The following is a 22442-nucleotide window of genomic DNA, read 5'->3' as shown; positions in this document are numbered from 1 at the left end:
CTTTCTGGTCACTGCCCTCTGAGATATCATCTCAAGAAGATGGGCAAATCAGATAGTGAGAACTGTCGTTTCTGTCACAATGAAAAAGAAATGGCAGAACATATACTATGCAACTGCGTAGCACTGTTCTGCAAACGACTAAAATTTCTAGGAGAGGTCAGTCTAGCGTCCTCTAACATAGGAAACAAGTCACCTAGGAAGCTAATCAACTTCATCAGAAGTATTGGCATTCTAGAGTTTAACTAGATTAAGGTATGCAAAAAAGATCTCTATAGGTCGAAGTGCGGTGAGGCCGCATGACCTTAACGACCTCACATAATCTAATCTAATCCTAGTATCCGAGACAAACCCATGTGGGACCACTCTGCGATGATTGGTAGAGGAGTAGACTCCTTGGCGACAACCTGTGAAACGTGCTTGGTGCGTGCAACCCACCAGCGTGCAATTGTTCGCCATTTAAGGGATCGTCAACGTCTGGGGAACCCCGGCCTTTACCAAGCGGAGAGGGAATCTTCTTTATCCATTTGTTTTGATACGGATTTCTTGATTGGCAAGGAGTCCAGGTTTTATTGGGTTCCCCGGGCTTCGAATCTCACCGTTGCGTAGATGTGTCCTGTCAACGCGGAACGCGTGCGGTAGGTCTGCGCCTAGGCCAGAAGATAACGTAGTGTTTAAGATTATAGTGCTCCGGTAAATGCAATCCAAGTAGTGATGTCGCCAACTAGCGATCCTGTAGAGGATAGGTGTGGGCACTGGTGTAACCGGCAAGGGGGCGGAACGACGGTTTTGCTAGGAAGCTGAAAGTACTGGAGTTGACCGTTCCGTCTCGTAAAATAGAGCATTTGAACTTTCGTGGACTGGGGGGTTAATCAGACCCCTTGGTGTGGTCGTAAATATGACTGTCCTAAATAAAGAGTGTTTTTTTATCAAGATATACTGTTATCCTTGTCATATTTTTATCTCATCATTATTCTGGCTTAACAACCTTGCGTGGGTCCTAACCTCCTCAAGAATTTCTCTCCAGTCGTTCATATCGGCTTTTTTTGCCAAGCACGTGTTCTGGGGCTTCTTCTTCTTTTCTGATCAACAGGTCTATCAAGGAGCGTTTTTCTAGCTGTGTAATTTTGTTTCAAACGCATTATATGCTCTATTCACCTCAGACGTCCTATCTTAATATGTTTTACGATATCTGGTTCCTGTTATTTTCTATAAATTTCGAAGTTGTATCGTCTTCTCCACACTCCATTGTCATTCACTGCTTCATAGATTCGCCTTATTACTTTTCTTTCGAAACATCTTAACATCTTTTTATCTTTTTATCATTTTTTGTTGGAATCTAGGTCTCTAAACCATACGTTAGGACTGGTCGTATTATTGTTTTGTAGAGTTTCATTTTTGTATTTCTCGATATAATTGTGAATTTAGGGAGGAGATTGAGCCCAAAATAGCATCTGTTGGCGGTAGAAATTCTACGGTTTATCTTTGCGGTAGTATTATTTTCAGTGCTAAGGAGCGCTCCCAGATATACAAATTCGTTCACGTCGTTTCCTATAACAGGTGGTCGTAGGATTTGTGGTTGCGTGCATATATTTCTTTTTATTTCTGAATTATGTTATCTTCAAGAACTTCAGTATCCCTCTATTACTTCCTTGTTTGTTTTTATATGCCTTGTATGTTTTTAAGTAAAATTTTAATTTAATTTTCAATATCCTTACTATACCATAATGATACACAGGGTATTTTTGTTCAGATTTATTAGATGTCTTTTTGGAAATCCACGAAGCAGATATTTGTTTCTGTATAAACCACATGACGGAAGAAAAAATAAAGTAACATGTCTATTTAACAAAACACCCTGTTATTCAGAAATAATCAAATTTTTTTTACATACTTATATCCATATAGTTATGAAGCTCGTCGGAGCTACTGTTGTTGAATTTTCCTTACCCGTACATACATTCGAAATAGTTTGGTAACACTAATGACAAGACAGTAAAATATAGTCTGTCGTTTGTTAAATTATATATTTAAAATACCCCATTACATCGCCACAGGCGCCAATGTCCCAAACTAACATAAATCTAAACCGGAATGCCGTTGGGAGCTGAGAGGCGGACAGAAATGGCCCCACTTCTCCTAACAAATGAACAAATTAATGCTGCAAAAGAAGTTCGCAACCCTATCGATGACGTCACACTTTCAAAAAGCACCAAATAACAATTATATCAATAACAAAGGAGTAAAACAAAGGAAATAAGGATGCTCCATTATTCGAGAATTATCTCAACTTTGTAAATAAATTGTGCTTCGAGGAGTTCGCTTCAATTGAGGATAACTCAACAGGATATTTATTGATGGTATGAGAGATAAATGACGCACATTGGTAAACAGTTCTTGTGTATTGTGGGTAAGAATTATTTGATCCTTTACCATTTTATCATTTAATACTAGAGATCGTCTTACAATATCTTACAAAAGGAGATTAAGAACATTAATGTATATGATTATGTTTGCTATAAATATAAAATCAACAAATTTAATTAGAGATTTGTATTAGCGTTACATATTGTTTCTGATAGGATTAATACTTCTTAATATCATCTAAACTGAATATCAAGGACAGAAAAAAGAGTTATTAAGACTTGGAACTGGAAGTGCATGTACGGTTTTTTCTTTTCAATTTAAATCTATACAATAAAGCACTTCATACATTTAAAAACGAAGAGAAGCTAAGAATAATAGAAACTAAGATCCTCAGTAGAATTATTGAACCAAAAAAATCGAACCAAAAAGACGAAGAGTTTAGACGATTATTTAATAACGAGGTAAATAACCGTATAAGGTTGAAATAGCGCGGGCATGTACCAGGACGATAAGAAGAGAAATTAATATACAAAATATTAAAGTGGAAAGATACAAGTACACGACCGAGAGGGAGACCAAAGTACAGGTCAGAGAAGATCAGATCAGAGAAGATATTAACAGAATGAAGATACCTAACTGGAGAACAATAATATATAAGAGAAATGAGTGGAGCTTAATGACTAATCTGGTGACATTATACAACAATCTGTAAAGGATGACGGCAGAAAACAATGAAACAAAGAAAAGGCGGAGCAATCCTTCGCGAAAAAGGGATCAGAATGGCTGACAATAGGCAGCTTATACTTTTGTTTAGGAGAGCAGGAGTAGAAAACCAGTTGAGCTAATGAAAACAGTAACAACAATGGTCACCAAAATAACAAACATGTGGACATATTTGACATAGACGGAGATGCCACAAAGAAAGACATTCTGAGGTCCAGAAATATATCGGCAGCAGGGTGCATAATGACGTCAACCCCTTCTCTATAAGAGAAAATAGAGACGGGAACACAAACGTCACGGTCAGACTGACGCCGATTGCAGCCAAGAAAGCACTGGAAAAAACATATACCCATCGGCTGGAACTCGGACAAAATATGAGATACACTGCATTGTCCAGCGGTGCTTTAGATGCCTACAGTTCGGGCATAGCAAAATCGACTGCAAGGTATAAAATAGGGCGGACTCCTAATACAGATGTGGTAAAGGGGACATTAGGCATGAAAATTAGCAAGGCTTTTTACCTCACTTATAAAGAATCCGGGCACAAAACCGACAGGCTACGATGCCTGGAGTATAGAAAACTCATCCTAGAAAAGCGGAGGCTCAATGGAGACCCTGCGAAAAGGGATAAAGAAAGAGTGGGTGAAAGCACCTAGGACCAGGAATCAGACAGCGTACGGGTAGGTAAGTTGGAGAGATAAGCACCATTTATTACGAAGTTTCTACAAGTAAATGTGGAAAGTGCAAAGGCCGCTCACGACGTTGCAGAGGCACTCGCGTGAAGAGAAGGTTATGACTTGATTCTCTTTCAGGAATCCAATGTAAAGTTGGTCTCTCGACAGGGGATCATTAAAGATAGGAGATCTGACGTGACAGTATACGTGGTGAATCGAGGAGCTGGCATTACCAGACACTTCCTTAAGAATGGGTATGTTAAGGTATATGTCGAAAACCTGATGGTATGCAATTGCTATGTTTCACCAAACATCCTGCTTCGGGTATATGAAGAATACATTGACTCGATTATGAAAGAAGCTGAGTACCGATCGTCATAGCCAGTGACCTGAATGCGAAGGATCGTCCATGGAACCAACGAGTGCAAGATGGGAGAGGGAAATACCATAGAATGGATCCGCGCTGTGGGTCTTACCGTCTCAAATGACGGTAAGGCACTTCCATTCTTGAGGGGTACTAGTGAATCCTTTGTGGACATCTTACTAGTTTTAACGTCACTTCTAAACAGGGTCGTAAGCTAGACTATTTTGAAAGAAGAAACGTTTAGCTTACTCAAAAGTGTGAGTTTTGAAATAGCGAGCAAAGGGCAGAAAGGAAAGGATGGGAATATTAATCTAAAGAGATGTTTAAATGAAGAGGTTTTTGTAGATGCTTTTGGCTTGCGTCCTGGATGCGAGGATGTGAGCGAGTTGATTGGGCCTCTGAGTGCTGTATCGAAGTTGGCTTGTGTAAATTTAAAATGGGAGGTTTAAAAAGAAACTGTCGTACTGATAGAACGAGCGGCTTGAACATCTGAGAACAAATTGCATGAGACTAAGAAGGGAGAGTAAGAGGTTAAGAAGAGTCCAAGCAAGAGATTTGGAAGAGAGAATGAATGAATTGGAGCGAAGGTAGAATGAATATAAAAATGCGATAACAAGATCTAAGAGAGACAGGTAGAGTAACCTGCTACAGGGTTTTGAAAGGGATACCTGTGGGCAGGGCTTCAAGATTGCGTGTATCGAATTGAAATGGAAAAAAATACCCTAACCCCCTGCCTGAAAAGAAGAAACTCCGTTTAATACAAGAGCTCTTTCCTCATGTGGAGGATAGGTGTGAAAGGGTTACCGGTTTCGTAGCGACTTAACCCATTACTGAGCTGAAACTCGGCTAGACTGTTGGACGGATAAAGATCTGAAAGGCACCTGGCATAGACGGATTCATGCCGGAGACAATAAGACTCGCCGCACTAAGATACTAGCAGGTTTTCTGAGATTACTAAACAAAATGCTTTTTTCAACACGGCAGTTTTTAACACGGTTGAAAGACGCTAAAGTTGTCCTTATCCCAAAAGATAGAGTGGATGAGAAAGAGGTGCGCTTTCGGGTAATTTACCTTATTAGTTCGGTAGCTAAAATATACAAAGACCTTGTGAAAGGCCGTCTAGAGCGAGAGCTGGAAGATAATCAAGCGCCGAGCGACCACCAATTTGGTTTTAGAGCCACAAGGTCCCCCATAGATGCAGTCATAGAAGTGACCTCTTTAGTAACGCAAGATACAAAGAGATGGGTGGCTCTCATCTTCCTTGACGTCAAGAATGCTTTTATCATGGCATCATAGGAAAAATCATGTTTAGGCTGAGAGAATTTGGCGTTAGTGAGTACCTTATCTACGTGGTCGACAGATATTTTACTGACATGTCCATAAGGGAAAAGATACTAGCATCAGATTGTCGCAGGGTTTGGTACAAGGTCCCACCCCATGAAATGACCTGTAAGACGGGGTGTAGAGGCTACAGATTCCATGGGGTTCTCGCATTGGTTGCGAAGGCGAGTCAGAAAATAGACATGGCTTATATGGCTCACATAGCCCTGCGTCGTATTACTAAATGGATCAGAGATAATGATCTAGCTAGCATATCAGAAAACTGAGGTGGTAGTTCTCAAAGGAAGACAAATTCCTTTCTTCGCTTTATAGAGGAAGGGGTGGAGGTTGCACCGCTTAAAGCGGTTAAATATCTCGAAGTCTGGTTGTCGGAAGGACTGAGGTTTGGAACATACATCCAAAAGACGGAGTAGAAAGCGAACCGAAGTCTGGAGGCGTTGGTACGGCTGATGCCGAACAATGCAAAACACTGCACGCTGATGGAGACTTCGAAAACTTAACATTTCCTGGTGCTTAATGTACCCTGATGGTGTAGTGTTAGTAGGAAATACGTAAAGGAATTTGGAACAAAAACTAGAAAAATTAAGACAAGCTCTTAGGAACTAATTAAGTTAATCAAATACTATTTTATAGTTTTTTTTTAAGGAACAAATTGTATTTTGTAAAAATTGTTGTTTATATAACAATTTTTTCCTGACAGTTCTGATGGAAAAGCGGGTTTGAAATTCGAAATCAGTAGGTCAAAATACGTAAGAATACACTCTGAAACTTCGTGGCTCCTATACTAATTATTTATATCCTCGAAACAAATATCCTAAAAGGCAAAAAATTAGACGAGAATCGGAATCTGCGAAATTTCTCATTAATCAACAAAGTATTTAGTCTAGATTAAAATCCCTTTTGTTCTAACTACTACAGACGCAGACTTCTAATTAATATTTTAGTTTACTGATTTCCAGAATCAATAACGAAATACGTATTATCAAATTCCCTCAGATCTTGTAGGCAGATTAACATTTACATCATCGAAGTAAGCACTGTTAGGGCTTTTGTACTACCCAATATATTAGAAAGGAAGATTATTCATCCATATGTTACAAAGGTTCGTTTAATCAAATTTTGTTGAAGGTTCGGAATGTGAGGGTCGGCAACGTATTATACCTGGAAGACAATAATATGCAAATGAATTAGTTTAAAGAGAAGTTAAACGTTGCTTAAAGCATGATTTTAGATATTATATCTATATAGGTCAAGCTTAATTTTTACTTTAAGTTTGTATATCGCGATAAATGCTCTAAAACATACAACAGCAAGTCCCGTTTCAATGAAGTTGGTTATACTAACTAAAACGTGAAATTTTATACTTTATGTCAGAATAAACCAAACTGGTGACTTTCAACATTAGTAATTATGTAGAGAGTGAAACAATTCCGAAACATATATTTAAAAAGCATCTTACAAGACCTATATTTCTTTCTCGACAAACATGTTTCTCATTAAATACGCTAAAAAAGTCAAGTTTTTGTTAAATGTCTTAAGTTTTTACCTCATAAATATCTCAAATTTTTATTACTTCAGACCCTTTTATAATAAGAAGAGATTAACTTTGAAAATTAAAGGCAGATATCGAGCACAGTTTTATTAATTAAGAGTGGACAGTTTTGTCTATCTTGGGTCTAGTATAACTAATGGCAAAAAATGCGATGAATCGCCTAACTAAAGTTTGTAAAAACAGATGTATCTCTCAAAATATCCGGGAACTATAATCAATGAGTCGTGGGACAATACCCAAGAGATCAAATGTCGCATCGGAAAGGCAAAAAGTGCATTCTTGACTATGAGTTCTGTGTTCAAGAGCCATGACCTCACCCTAGAAACAAAAATAAGGCTCCTTAAATGTTACGTGTACTCAGTGCTTCTGTACGGAGTAGAAACGTGGACACTGAAGGCGGAAACTATCAAAACTTTAGGTTTTTGAGCTATGGTCATACAGAAGGATCCTGAAGATACTATGGACAAACAAAATCACCAATAAAGAAGTACTGCGGAGGATGAACACAACTGCGGATCTGGTCAACATCGTGAAGAGCCGTAAGCTGCAGTACTTGGGACATATAATGAGAAATCAAGTCAGATACGAGCTACTTCAATGCATTTTGCAAGGTAAAATTGAAGGAAAAAGGGGGCCCAGGACGAAGAAGAATATCCTGGCTGGCTAACATGAGATCATGGTATAGAAAGACCTCAACACAGCTATTTCGTATAGCAACCAACAAAGTCATCATAGCCAGAATGATCACCAACGTTCGGAACAGACAGGCACCCTAAGAAGAAGAAAATCCTTGGACTCTTCGCGGATGAGAGCGCCACAAAATTGATGCCTTTGATATGTGGTGCTTGGACAGCTCATAGGACAAACGTTTTCATTCTAAACTAACTCGAGATTAAAAAAAAAAGGTGTCCACAATATGTCCGCAACGTATTTTGCAATTTTTCGGTCACATGGTTTGCAGAGGTGACGATAGTTTGGAGAGATTCATTGTTTCTGGAAACGTTCAGGGGAAAAGAAACGTTCAAATAAAAAGGGGTACTTACATGGACCTCCTGGACAAACACAACACAAGAAGGTTCTTAAGCTATTTGAAGTAAGAATGCCGCTTACAAGAATCTTCCTGCTGGATAAAAGAAAGGCTTCTCTAGGAAAAAAAATTACACATTTATTGGACTCAAATTCACTGCCACACAAACAAATGCATCTCACACTGATGGGACAAACAAAATGAGGGTGGAAGCTGGACACTAGGACGCAATCTTCAAAACTTTTAGGAACACTCAAGCGCAATGTGACCATGTGTGTATCTTTTAAAGTTGATTGAAACGCCGTTCTTCAAATCCCTTAGGTGAGAGACGGCACGAAAACAAAACAGTGATTATTCTTGCAAAAATTAACACATTACATTAGAGTATATTTCACATTTTTAAATTCTTATTCTAAGTTCGAGACCGTGGGAATATAAACGAAGCAGATGAGTGCCCATATGAGATGGGCAGATAATATCAAGAAGCACGTGGGCTCTAGGTGGATGACTGTAGTGACAGACAGAGAAGAATGAAAAAGGATTGGGGAGGCCTATGTCCAAAGATGGACCGAAGAAAGCTAATTAGCAACAAATTTGCCGGTTTATTAAGACTACCCACACCTCGTGTTCTCTCTTCAAAAACTCTTCCAAATCAGCATTTGACCTTGCCTTAGTCTCTGTGTACCGGCTTCCACCGTTTCCTCTCGCCCCTCCTGTCGGTCAAAGAGACTAGCCAAACGGAATTCGTTTCAAAGACGCGTTTCACATCGAGCATCTGACTTGATCATTCTTAGCTTTGAAAATTACAGAACTAAGACATAAAATAAACCAAATATAACCATATTTTTACTTCGCATTTGAAATTGGAATTTTTCTTCGATGTGTAATATAAACAAAGACACACGAAATTTTATACATGGCTCAGGGGCGTACGAAAAAAATGTTATACTTTAAATATTCGATAGTTATAAGGAATTTATACATGCTACAGCTGAAGATAGAGACCAATGGAGAAAAATTGTTAGAAATATTGGAAGAAATCACGATCCTTGGTAGTGGGTAAACGGCAAGAGAGAGAGAGAGAGAGACCAATATGGATACAAACACTTTATGATAGAGGAATAGTGGAGAAAATAAGGGAGGACTATATACAAAGATGAAAGTTTTTGGCTGATAATATAGATAGAGTAAAACTTATGTCGCCTAGCTCCTGGAGATCATTTTCTATGTCATTTAACCACCCAATTTTTGGTTTTCCAAACATTACATGTATTCTAACCAGCTTATTTTAACTTTTATTGCCTTTGCGCTAAGACTTGGTTCTCCATGGAGGCATTGAATATCGCCGTTACACACATCACCAAAAATTTGTCGAAGACATTTTATATAACAGTAATTTAGTTTTTCTTTACTTTGTTAAGAAGAAGTTTATCCTCGTTGTCCTGATATTTTAAACACAAAATAACAAAACATAAACTGAATATATTTTCAGCAAGCGTCATTGATTTTCTTGTGCTTTTTTCAAAACACTTCCAGTTACTATTGATTAAAAACGATAAAGGAACATACTTGAGATTTAGTCTCGAACGTAGCGAGAAGCTCGAAATTTAATAAATGATCCTGATTAAATTTATAATAAATTGTTCCCAAATTTCTGCCGTTCGTGCAAATATCCTATTTTACCAAATTATTCGGCTTGATGGGATTACATTATGAAAACCTCACGACGACAAAGAATTTGTACGGCAGTGTCGTTAATACATTTAATAACGTTTTATGGCCGAATATAATGAGGAATTCGATAAAAATTATTTATGAATATTAACATAAAACGAATAATTTTGGTAACTGTATTTCACAAAATGGATAGGATCAATTATGAACTAGTAATTAATATGAATAACGTGTTGAATGGGTTTTTTATTTGGAACTTACTTATTTATTTCATGCCAATGAAACTACTCAATGTCACTGCCAAATCTTAAAATTCGTGAGATAACTTCTTCTGTTCAACCTCAAAAAATTGCTCCACATGCTAGCAAAGAACTAGAAGCAAAAATATTAACGAAATTAGAACGAAATTGTATCTGTCTGCAACTGAAAGAGCTGTCTTTGAAGATCATCTTCTGATTCGGCAATAATTGCTGCATCATCTGCGTAACACACCATACCAATTCTTTTGTTGCTTATTCTGTATCCGAGATTGAGAGATGCTACTTTGTTTATAATTTTGCCCATGAGTAGGTTAAACAAGAAGAGGCTTAAACTGTCGCCTTGTCTAATTCCGCCCGGTGTTTCTGTTTTTTAGCTTGTTGATCTTTGCTTCTACCTCTTCGTCATTGATTGTAGCACTTATATCTGCTTCGTATTCGTTTATATTCAGCGTTTCTTTCAGCATCATATAGCTCCTTAAAATGCTGTTGCCATGTCTCTATAAGTGCTCCCTTGGTCTGCACGAACTCGTTAACTGGTTTTTTCATGTTCTGATGCATTTTCCATACTGTCTTGTCTTTTGGACACCATGCAGGTCGTAGTCCATGTCGCTGGTAAATTTAGCCCAATGTTCTCTTTTGATTAATTTTATTCTGGCGTTTACTTCGTTTCTTACTTGGACATATTCTGCGAGAGCTTCTTCAGATTGTGTGCTTTTATATCTCAGGTAGCATTTGCGTTTTAATTCACGGTTTGCTGTGGTTTATCGCCCTCGTGTTAATTTTCCGCTTTCCAATTGCTTCTTCTGCTGCTTAGTTGATGCATTTCCTGATTTTTTGCCAAGTATCTTTTACTTCCCATTCTGGTTGTAACTCGATCTCTTTTAGTATGCTGGTAATCCTGTTCTCATAAAGGAGTTTTGTACTCTCTGTTGCTAGCGATTCTATATTGTGTTTTTCGATGAGCATTGGGGTTTTCTGTTTCGCTGCGGACGTTCTAATTGCATCTTGCATAAAACAAGGTTGTAATCGGTCCCCAGGTTAGCAGATATTAGATGCTTTTGGCATTCTTAATAAAATATTCTGGTTAGTAACGTGTTCGATATAGGATATCTTTAGGATTTGACGACGAAACCACATTTCGAAAGCCTCTATTTTCTTACAGGTGGCGTCTATGAGAGTCTACATCTCAACTCCGTACAACAGAATGCTACATCTGTCTTTTCTAACCCCCTTAATCCTGTCTACCGTTTATTCACAATAACCTATACCACTCTTTCCCCAATAATAAACGCCATCAACTTTACACCCACAAATATCATCCCCGCCCTTGCAACTCCTCCTTGGATTATACATCCGTCTCAAACTAATACATATTTAACAAGTTTCAATAAATACAAAACATCTAAATCACTCATGATAAAAGCATTTTTTGAAATTATCCATAGTAATCGCTTTGATCAAGTATAATTATACACCAATGCTTTCAAAAGCGATTTGAGAGTTGGCTGTTCAGTCACTTCTAAAAACAATCTCATTTGTACTTTTTCTATTTCTCTGTTGTGCAGCTTACAACAGAGAAATTGTAGAGTATCTTACAGGCTATTAAGCATATTAACCGCCCAAACAAACATATTTCCATTTGTACAGACTCTCTAGCTTCCATTTTATGCCATCAGGAATTATTAACCGATCAACCCCTTGTCCAAAAAATTCATCACTCTTATTACCACCTTTCTACATTAAACACTAAGATTACCTTTATATAGATTTCGTCTCACATTGGTATACTTGACAACTAACTCACAGATCAGCATGCTAAAACGGCTTCAACAGATACCACATCAACAACCTACATCCAAATTTGTAAAGATTTAAAAACAGAAGCATATAGATTCACCAGGAGATTATGGCAAACCCACTGGAGCTCCTTGGATACATCCTTACGTGCAATCCAGCCCTCATTGTATAAGCCATTATACACTGGCCCCACTGGACTATCTAGACAAGATCTTATATTTATACTGAGAATCTGTATAGGTCACACCAAATTAACACATATCTTTCTGATGAAATCAGATATCCGACCTATCTGTCAAACATGATAGCATGAACTAACAGTGAAATACATTCTTACCGGATGTCATCAATCCAGTGTAGTATGAGGACAGCTAAATCTCAAACTGCAATTAGGCGACATTCTCAGTGATTCCACAGATATACAGAGTTCTTCAGTTTTTTAGAAAAATATTATTGTATCATAAACTGTAAAATATTTTTGTATGACATAACTTATTAATGCTACTATACCTCTTGTAATGTTGTTTGTAATCGCCCCCGTGCGAGTGGCCATTGTTGCTGAGCACGTAAATGTAAATAAAAAATTTCATTTGAAGCTTTTACTTCACTGTAAAGTTAATATAATTAGTTAATTAATATAATTTCAATATAATTAACGCCGTTATTGTTATATTGTATTTCAAATAAACAAATTTTTATGCAAACTTTCTGAGACAACCGTATATTTAAAAAAATGTAAGTAAAGCAAAAGTTTTTGCATTTTTGCAATTTTAGCAACCATTTTAATTTATTCACACCCCGTAACATTCCTAAACTGTTATCGTTTCCTTCACAGTACGAGCTTCGCCTGGCAGCTTCGGACAATCTAAAGGAAAATTACACTACTGTCGTAATACACGTCAAAGATGTAAACGACAATCCTCCGGTGTTCGAAAGACCCACGTACCGAACGCAAATAACCGAAGAAGACGACAGAAACCTTCCCAAAAGCGTCTTGAGGGCGAGTTTTATATCATACTTTTGCTGTTGTGTTTTATGTTGTTTGTTCGTCTTTTTTTGTGTTATTTTTTTTTTGTCGTATCGCCTGGCGAGTATATATTTCGCATGCAAAGAGCTTCTTTAGGTTTTATTAAAAGATTTATTATTTCAGGCAAATAGACGTTAGTCTGACTACGCTGGTGTGATATTTATGTACTTTACGTGATTTACAGTGTTGAAAATAAACGTGTAGAATTGGTATGAATTGTAATAAACGAATCGTGGTAGTAGTATGTTATGCTTATACTTTAACACCTTGACTGCCTCACGTATCCCCAGGGTGCGTAATTTTTCAACAAATACTATTTTTAATTAGTGCGAAGTATTAGTGCGAAGTATTATAACATATGGGGCTGAAAATTGGATCATAAACAAGAAAACCAGCAGTAAGATAGTAGCAACAAGGATGAAATGCCTGCGAAGATGCTGCAGAGTCCCAAGAATGGATAGAAGAAGTAATGACGAAATAAAGCAAAGAACAACAATAGAAACAGACATACTGACATATATAGAACAAAAAAGACTAAAGTGGTATGGACATGTAAGAAGAACTAGCGACAGTAGATGGATAAAGGGAATAATCCTTTATTAGGGGACGAAGTAGATGACGCCATAAGTAAGAGAGACCTAAACGATTGAGAATGGGACAATAGAGAGAAATGGAAACGGTTGAGCGAGGAAAGGCAGTGAATAATATAGAATCCGTGGATATATTAACTATTTTAAATGAATTACATGATAATACAGGGTTGATTGAAAGTCATGAAAATTTTAATAATGAAAGCGAACAACAGTTTATACGAACAGAAATAGAACACGAAATCGATAACGAACAGCCTGGTGAACTCGATATGGAGAATGAGCAGACAGTAACTCAATCTTCATCTGATGCCAACAGTATCGAAGATCCCTTTGACAGTGATGATTCATTGCTAGATAAAAATTATTTTCCTAAATCTTCTTCGTCCTCCGATTTAAATTCTTCTATTGATAGTGATGACGAAAGTATTACACCATATGATCAAGTTCCATCAGATAATAATGAACAGAGTGCTGAGAATAGTGATAGTAATGAATGATGTGATTTAGAAGATGTAGATGGTGACGATTTTGTAGTAAGAAAGAATAAATTAGTTGGTATTGAACCACATGCGGTACAGAAACCAATAAACATTTTTAGTGATTTCGTAACTAGTGAAATATTAGATATTACTGTTAATGAAACTAACATTTATGCTGTTCAACAATTAGTAGTGTCGCAAAGTATGCGACACTACTAATAATCGCAATGGGTCTCACTCAGATACCACATTTAAAATTTATATTGGTCTAAAGATGATATATTTTATAATAAATAGATCGCAAAAGTTTTAACTCAAGACCACTTTTTACTTTTATTGAAACTTCTTCATTTTGAAAATAAAGTTGATTAAAAACTTTCAAAGAATAATGGAGTCTGGCAACATTCTCGTTATAGATGAATCTATGATACCTTTTAAAGGGAGACTCCATTTTTGTCAGTACATCCCCAACAAGACTCATAAATATGGAGTGAAACTATACAAACTCTGTTCTCCTGAAGGCTATACTTTCAATGTAAGTATTTACACAAAAAAAATGAACAACAACCAGTTAATGTAGCACACTCTGAAGCAGTTGTTCTAAAATTACTGCAGTGTGTCACAGATAAAGCTGGCAAAATACTGCCAGCTTTTATTGAGGAATACCTCTCGTTAAAAGATTGTTAGCAGAAAATATGTACTGTGGGACTCTAAGAGAAAACAGAAAAGGAATACCACCTATTTTTAACCAGTCCAAGAAGATAAAGCCAACAGAGGTCATTGGAAAAAAGTAAGATGGACTAAGAATTATTAAGTGGATGGATAAGAGATATGTCTTAATGATTTCAAGTGTCCCATCCGATACTAATACTAAACAGTTGATTCCAACAGGCAAAAAGAAGATATTGTGAAACCGAAATGTATAATTGATTACAACTATGCAAAGAAAGGCGTAGACTATTCTGACCATATGTCATCTTACCATACAATATTACGTCGAAGCTTGAAATGGTACCGGTAAGAAAAAAAATAAGTTATAATTTTAATATTTCCTTCTTATTAATTTTTTTAGGAAAGTAATATTTGAGATGATACTCAGAACAGCTATTGTTAATATTTTAATTATATTTAATATGGGCTCTGAAACAAAAATGAGCATTACAGAATTTAGACGTCAGCTAGCTTATAATTTAATACAATCACCTGAAGAAAATCCTCTTCTAAAAGAAAGAGTGCATACTTTTACCAAACCTGAAAGACTTGGAAGGAAACGACGAAAGCCATGTAGAGTCTTTTGTCAAGTATTGAAATCTTCAGGTTTAAGTTTGCATTCCACGACAATTTTAGATTCCCCATGTCTCTATTAACATCTTTATCAACGTCTGGCTATGCCTTGCAATTTTTAGAAGGCTCAGATTAAGGCAGTTATCTGAATTGTGTTTCGAAACTATTTTACGGATTTAATATCAGATGTCGCTATTGCGTCCGTTTCGTAGCCATTTTATTGTTGCTTCTTAAAGACAGGAAAGATTTATTTTTCACGTTGAGAACGCCTATGAATAACTGTTCTGATGAGCTTTATTAAAGCTAAATACGTATAAACAGATACATAGACGATTTGTACGTGAAATGAAATCTTGACTTTCTTTTTTATTTTATTCGGATCTACTCTGTATGAGTACAAGAAACCAATTCGCTAACGATTTCTGCTTAGTTGAGGAGACATGTCGTGGAATGCAAATTTTAGATTCCCCATATCTCTATTAACATCTTTATCAACGTCTGGCTATGCCTTGCAATTTTTAGAAAGCTCAGATTAAGGCAGTTATCTGAATTGTGTTTCGAAACTATTTTACTGATTTAATATCAGATGTCGCTATTGCGTCCGTTTCGAAGCCATTTTATTGTTGCTTCTTAAAGACAGAGAAGATTTATTTTTCACGTTGAGAACGCCTATGAATAACTGTTCTGATGAGCTTTATTAAAGCGAAATACATATAAACAGATACATAGACGATTTGTACGTGAAATGAAATCTTGACTGTCTTTTTCACCTTTAATTTTATCCAATTGCCTCCAAGAAAAAATTTGTTTAGCTGTCTGTGCTATACCAGATGTTGGCGGCATGTCCTGTTTGAGAGGAAAGTCGATTAATACTTCTATAATAGTTTTATCATTAGCAGAAACCCTCCAGAAAACCCGATAATATGCATAGGTGACGATCGCATAAAACGCATGAAAACTTTTAAATACCTTGGCACCACAATCAATTACCAATCGGATCCACAACAAGAGATAAAAACCCGAATACAAATGGCAAGACAAGCTTTTGTGAAATTCAGACCGCTCCTATGTAATCAAAACCTAAATTTCGAAATACGCTACAGAATGGTCAAGTGCTACATATGGTCCATCTTGCTTTATGGCGTGGAAACGTGGACTTTGAAAAAAACATCTATCAACAAACTTGAAGCATTTGAAATGTGGTCATTGAGAAGAATGATGCGCATACCTTGGGTGGATAGAGTTCGAAACGATGACGTCCTTAAGAGAGTCGGCGTGGAAAGAAGAGAACTCTTTGAATTAATTAAAAAACGCAAGATTGGTTACGTTGGGCACATATTGAGAGGAGCAAAATATGAAATACCACAGTTAATCCTACAAGGGAAGATCGAAGGTAGGAGAGGAGCCGGCCGCAAACAATTATCCTGGTTAAGGAATATTAAAGAATGGACAGGAATACACAATACAGGCGAGCTGTGTCACGCCGCCAAGAACAGAATTCTAGTAATGAGATAGTCGCCTATGCACTTTGGTGTATGGCATGTTAAGAAGAAGAATAGTTTTATGTATGTAATATATGCAAAATTTATACATCTGTGTACCAGAGGGCATGAAGTACTTACATGTACACACATACCATAGAAGGCATGTGACTCACAGACAGAATAGACCATAAAGTATCTCCGGGGGCATGTGACGCAAGAACTAGTATATTTAGTATTTAACCGCCGCAGTCAAGGTGTTCATCATCCAGCCTCAAGAGTCCACTGCTGAACATAGGCCTCTTCCTCATGTTTCCAACCCCGTCTATCTTGCGCCGCTCTCATCCAGTTTTTATCGAGTCTTCTTAAATCGTCAGTCCATCTTGTAGGTGGTCGACCGACCACCTTTAACACCTTGACCGTCGGTCGGTCAAGGTGTTAAAATATGGGAAATCAAAGTTCAGGGCAACCTTCGAAAGTAGATGGCGCAAGAAGGAAAAGGATTTTCTCACTTTATCTAGTTATTGGTCTTATTGTGTTTTACTATGAAAAGTTAATTCTATTAAACAAAATTCGACTATATCAATAGATTATTGTTCCGTTCTTTGCACTCAAAATGATTTATTTGTTCATTTATTGATTTGTTTGCAAATTATTTATTAAAATAATAATAATCAGCGAATTAATTATTATACTTCAATTTAAACCATTCAAATATCCAAAATAATATGTTATCAAATTAACAAATGTAGAGTGTTATAATTAAAACCAGAATCAAAATAAATTGTACATATAATCAAATTTTCCAAACATGATTTTCGGGACAACGAATATAAATTTAACTTTTAACATTTGAAGTAAAATATAACATTATTCATAACCAAAAGCACTGAAACCGTCGTTCACTATGTTCGTTCCAAGCCATAAAATATACAAATTTGACAGACGTACATAAATAAAGAATGGAAAAGTTGGTTTTCCATTATCGGGAATTTATTTCCCATAGAAAAAAAATACCTAAAGAAGCTCGTTGAATAAAAATCACGTATTACTACTGATATTTCTAGTTTATAGCAGCTTTTATTGAATTTGATTTGAGTATAACATTTTGTTTCATTACATTTGTATGTAGACCTTTTTTTTTTATTTTGTTTATTTTGTTTTTTGTTTCTTTTTATGTGTGTTTGCTGCATGCTGTAACGTAGTACGAGCTCACGTTGGTAGCTTCTGATAGTTTAAATGAAAATTACACGACTGTGGTGATTTATATACGGGACACCAACGATCTGCCACCGATTTTTAATTGTTCGGTGTATCAGAGGGTGATCGAAGAGGAGAATCCCGGAGAGTATCCATTAAGGCTGATACAGGTTTGTTAGAAGTTTTTTTTAAGTAAATATTTGAAGTTATATATGTATATACTGAATAAATTGTCATGTTCATCCAAAAAGTTACCAACATTTGATAGTTAATATATAGGGATTTTTTTCTCCTGGAATTCGTCTGTTGTAGATCTTACATAGACAGAGGTCCATTCTCCTAATGGAATAGAAATTAACAATAATAAAAAACTTATATTCTTGTAAACTAGGCTTCTATTTATCGATCCGTTTGTTTACATTGTGTAATCCCACATGAGTCCTAATATTTCTTCTGTTATCTACGCTTGTTTTTTTCCTTGTTTTAAGGCACTAAATTGTGTTTCTTAAACGCTCTTTAATGTATCTTTCATTCTTATTAAGTTTTCCTCAGCACTTGATGCCCCTTTTTTTTGTTTTAATGCACTGGTTATTTCTTGTTTTACGTTATCATTTGACATCTTTTTTCTATCAATACTAACTAAATAGTCGCTCTTGTATCGCTTTTTAGTCTTAGTCTTATTTTTCCTACCAAAGTACTATCATATATTGATACAACACTTGAATATGTTTTAGCTGCTAATACTGAGTTTTTGTATTTTTTATTTATACAGCACTGATTGAATATCCGTTAAAATTTTCTTAAATCTTCCAAAAAATGTGTTGGAAGTCCTGGTCTCACTAATTGAGGATATGTTTATAGAGTGCCTAAAGACAGCCATTATTATTCCTCTTCAAAAGAGTGCTGAAAAATTGAATATCTGCAATTATAGACCTATTGCCTTACTACCGGTCCTATCTAAAACTATTGAAAGACTTATAAAAGCCCGACTTATGTCCTTTCTCGTTGAAATCAACATTTTATCACAAAGTCAATTCGGCTTTTTATCTAACAAATGTACCAGTGATGCTATGTCTTCTGTCTAATCTATCCAGTTTTAAACAATAATCTTTACACTGCCACTGTTTTTGTTACTATTGTAAAGGTTTTGATTTTGTAAATCACGACATTTTGATAAAAAAAACTAAATTTTTCGTTAGGTATTCGGGTATTATAGGAATTTGAGGTATTTCTTTGAATTGGTTCCAGTCTTACTTAAGGAATATGGCTAGCAGGAGTAGCATTGAAAATATATACAAGAATAATACACCAAACACAAAGACAACTCGTAATAGAAACTCGAAGAAGAACAAGCAGCCTTCAGGAAAGGAACAGGAACTACAGATAATATATTTATTTTAAAATGATAATAATCGGAAAAATAATAGAGTCAGTGGAGAAATTTACATGCCATTTATCGACTTAGGCGCAACTTTTGATTAGTAGGAAGATTATTTGGAACTGACCCAGATGCGTACCGGAATTCTTGGTGCAAATTATAAACAACGTATATGATGAGATAATGGAGCCAGTACTAATAAAGGATCAAAAATCAGGAATTTGACAAGAAGATAGCTTTAGTACCCTATGTTGAATATCTATCTATCTAATTAGCCTTCTTCGGTCTATCTTTGGACATAGGCCTCCCCAATCCTTTTCCATTCTTCTCTGTCTGTCGCTACAGTCATCAATCTAGAGCCCACGTGCTTCTTGATATCATCTGCCCATCTCATTTGGGGCCTTCATCTGCTTCGCTTATATTCCCACGGTCTCCAACTTATAAGAATTTTGTTCCATCGGTCTTTTTTTGTCTTATATTTTGTCCTGCAAATCAATTTTGCAACTTCTTGTCTGACATCCCTCATTTTTGTTTTCTCTCTTATCCACTCTGTAACGATAAGACTACCAAAGAGAATTGAAGTACTATTGTAAAAATAATACCTCAATCAACCATGGGAGCTTATCGTCTATACCTTGCCTAGCTCAGTATCTCAAGGGTGAGTTCGTCTTGTCTTAAACTAGGGATTGAACCTGAGTTCTCAGTTGATAGCAAATAAGACAAATTTTAACCAAACATATTTATTTAAAAGAATAAAAAAAAAACAATAATTAACCCTGCCAAAGCTTAACAGTTAATAAGTGTTACTTATTGCTTCGATCGGCTGCTTGTGTGTTCTAGCTGTTGGGTCCTCCAATTAGAATTTGTGGCTTCTGGAGAGCTGCAGTCACACGTGGCTGTATGTCCTGACCAATTGTTGAACTCTAAATAAGGTGGTTGATATAAAGCCAATAAATCCAATAAACCAATAAAATGTCCAGTAAACCAATAAACTGTCCAGTAAACCAATAAACTGTCCAGTAAACCAATAAGCTAAAAGGATAAGGAACAACTTGCATTAGAAACACATCAAAAAGAAAGGTTTAACTTCCTTGCCATCTTACAAAATTACACTTAAACAAATAACGTATCGCAAGGATAAAATGAAATATGAATGTTACTACTTAGTTAAATTCTGTTAAAGAGTCCTAATGCATATATCAGAAAAAAAAATGTGCTTTCGAAAGAAAGTAAGGTTACAAATATTGGATATGTGGTCAGAATTATAGAATAAATATCACAATGAAATTACTTACCCCAAGAGAATTTGTAGACCATAAAAATGAGTCTTATAATAATTTTTGCCTTCTTTTATAAATTTCAAAAAGAGGCAAAAAATAATCCCTTCTTCTTCTTCTTCGTTTGTTTTTGGGTTTCGATTATATAATCATTTACCCAGTACATGTAAGGTTATGCTCGTCTTGCTCTAGGCAATGCACAACCAGGGATAAATTTCTACTTCTGTTTACTTTACTGCTAATTGACAACTGGGTGATACTGAAAGATCAGCTTTTTCATTTGTTTATCTTCTTCATTTAAGGTTACTTTTTACTGCTAATTGACAACTGGGTGATACTGAAAGATGAGCTTCTCCATTTATTTATTTTCTTCATTTAAGGTTACTGTTTACTGCTAATTGACAACTGGGTGATACTGAAAGATCAGCTTTTCCATTATTTGTTTATCTTCTTCATTTAAGGTTACTGTTTACTGCTAATTGACAACTGGGTGATACTGAAAGATTAGCTTTTCCATTTGTTTATCTTCTTCATTTAAGGTTAGATTAGACTTTTCTCGTTTGGGGGTAGCTTCCAAACATTGTCACATTAGGTATATGGGTAATGCTACCTTCGGTTAGGATTAAGGATTTTAAGGACGTACATTTTTGTATGTTAGGATATTTCCAGTATTTTCTAGATTTATTTTATTATTTTGACAAGTATAAAAAAAAAAAATTTTTTTTTATAGATCGATTTGAAAAAATTTGATGAATTTAATAATTATTTTTATAACTTTCTCAGAGGGTTTATATAGAATACTATGTAAAGATATTGGACTCTCTATTCCTGCTTTTATTAGTTCTAAATACAGATCCATATTTTTGTGTTTGTTTATGGGACATTCAAAGAAGATATGGATCACTGTTCCAATGGTTCCGCATTCACATATCGGTGTTTCCGTTTTACCTATTTTGTAGAGATAGCAAGGAGTTTTGCAATGTCCACTACGTAAACGATTAATATTTGTTATGGTATTTCTGCCCATATACCCACATTTGGCATACCATGGTTTTATGGGGAAATCACACTGCAATCTGCAATAGTTTGGATCTTTATGTTTAATTTGGGAATGCCATTCATTGTAGAACTGTGTTAAAATGTCTTTTTTTGTAACGCAAAAGATATCTGTACTAACATTTTTTATATTATATGGTACTCTTAATTCTCTCCCAATATTCGCCAGCCTATCATTACCTTTCATTACCTTTAATCCCCTGATGTCCAGGTACCCATTCTATTCCTATCGAGAATCCCATATTATTAGTTTCTACCAATAGTTTTTTGGTCATTATGGTTACGTAATCCATTTGATCCCATTTGAGACTGGAAATTTTGGATAAAGCACTTTTTGAATCCGCAAAGATAACTGCTTTCATGATCCCCTTCTCAATGCACACAGAGATAGCTTTATATATAGCTATCATTTCAGTTGTACAGATTTGTGTGTAATTATGGAGCCTTGATGAAAATTTGTAATTAATCTGTGGTATATAAATTCCAAATCCAGATTGGTTTGTTTGTGGGTCGATAGATCCATCTGTATATACATAGGTATGATTACTATATATTCCACCATATTTTGCTAAAAACATTTCATTAGATTCAATTTCATATTTTTCATATTCTAGGCTATTAATTGTAATAGGATACAAAAGAATTTTTCTTTCTACTTCATATATGGGATTAATTTTGTATCGGATTATATTTTTTGATTTTTTGAGTATGTCCGTATATGCTAATGAGTAGTCTGGTATAGCTTTATTCTTCCAAAATTGGTTATTTGCGTTTATAGCTTCATTTAACTTATTTAAACTTCTTATTACTATGTTATTTTTTTCAGACATTTGTTTCAATATATACTTATGAGCCAATATTTCCCTTCTAACTTTTAGTGTGGATACTGAA

The 22442-nt window shown here is 35.7% G+C and overlaps 1 protein-coding gene across 4 annotated transcripts in view; it reads left to right on the top strand.

The window, feature by feature from the left end:
- LOC140432833 (neural-cadherin-like) overlaps positions 1-22442 on the top strand; it is a 1025931-nt gene that overhangs the window by 904380 nt on the left and 99109 nt on the right. For 2 of the 4 annotated variants that reach the window (XM_072520963.1, XM_072520961.1), the window contains exon 5: positions 17846-18010. In XM_072520963.1, the coding sequence (XP_072377064.1) occupies positions 17846-18010 (165 nt within the window). Of the gene's footprint in view, positions 1-12611; positions 12777-17845; positions 18011-22442 lie in introns of all 4 variants that reach the window. The other 2 variants (XM_072520962.1, XM_072520960.1) reach the window with 1 other exon arrangement.

This window comes from Diabrotica undecimpunctata, chromosome 1 (assembly GCF_040954645.1).
Source record: "Diabrotica undecimpunctata isolate CICGRU chromosome 1, icDiaUnde3, whole genome shotgun sequence".
NCBI classification, from domain to species: domain Eukaryota; kingdom Metazoa; phylum Arthropoda; class Insecta; order Coleoptera; family Chrysomelidae; genus Diabrotica; species Diabrotica undecimpunctata.
The sequence above is the reverse complement of the archived record's forward strand: the minus strand, read 5'-3'. Positions and strand labels throughout refer to the sequence as shown.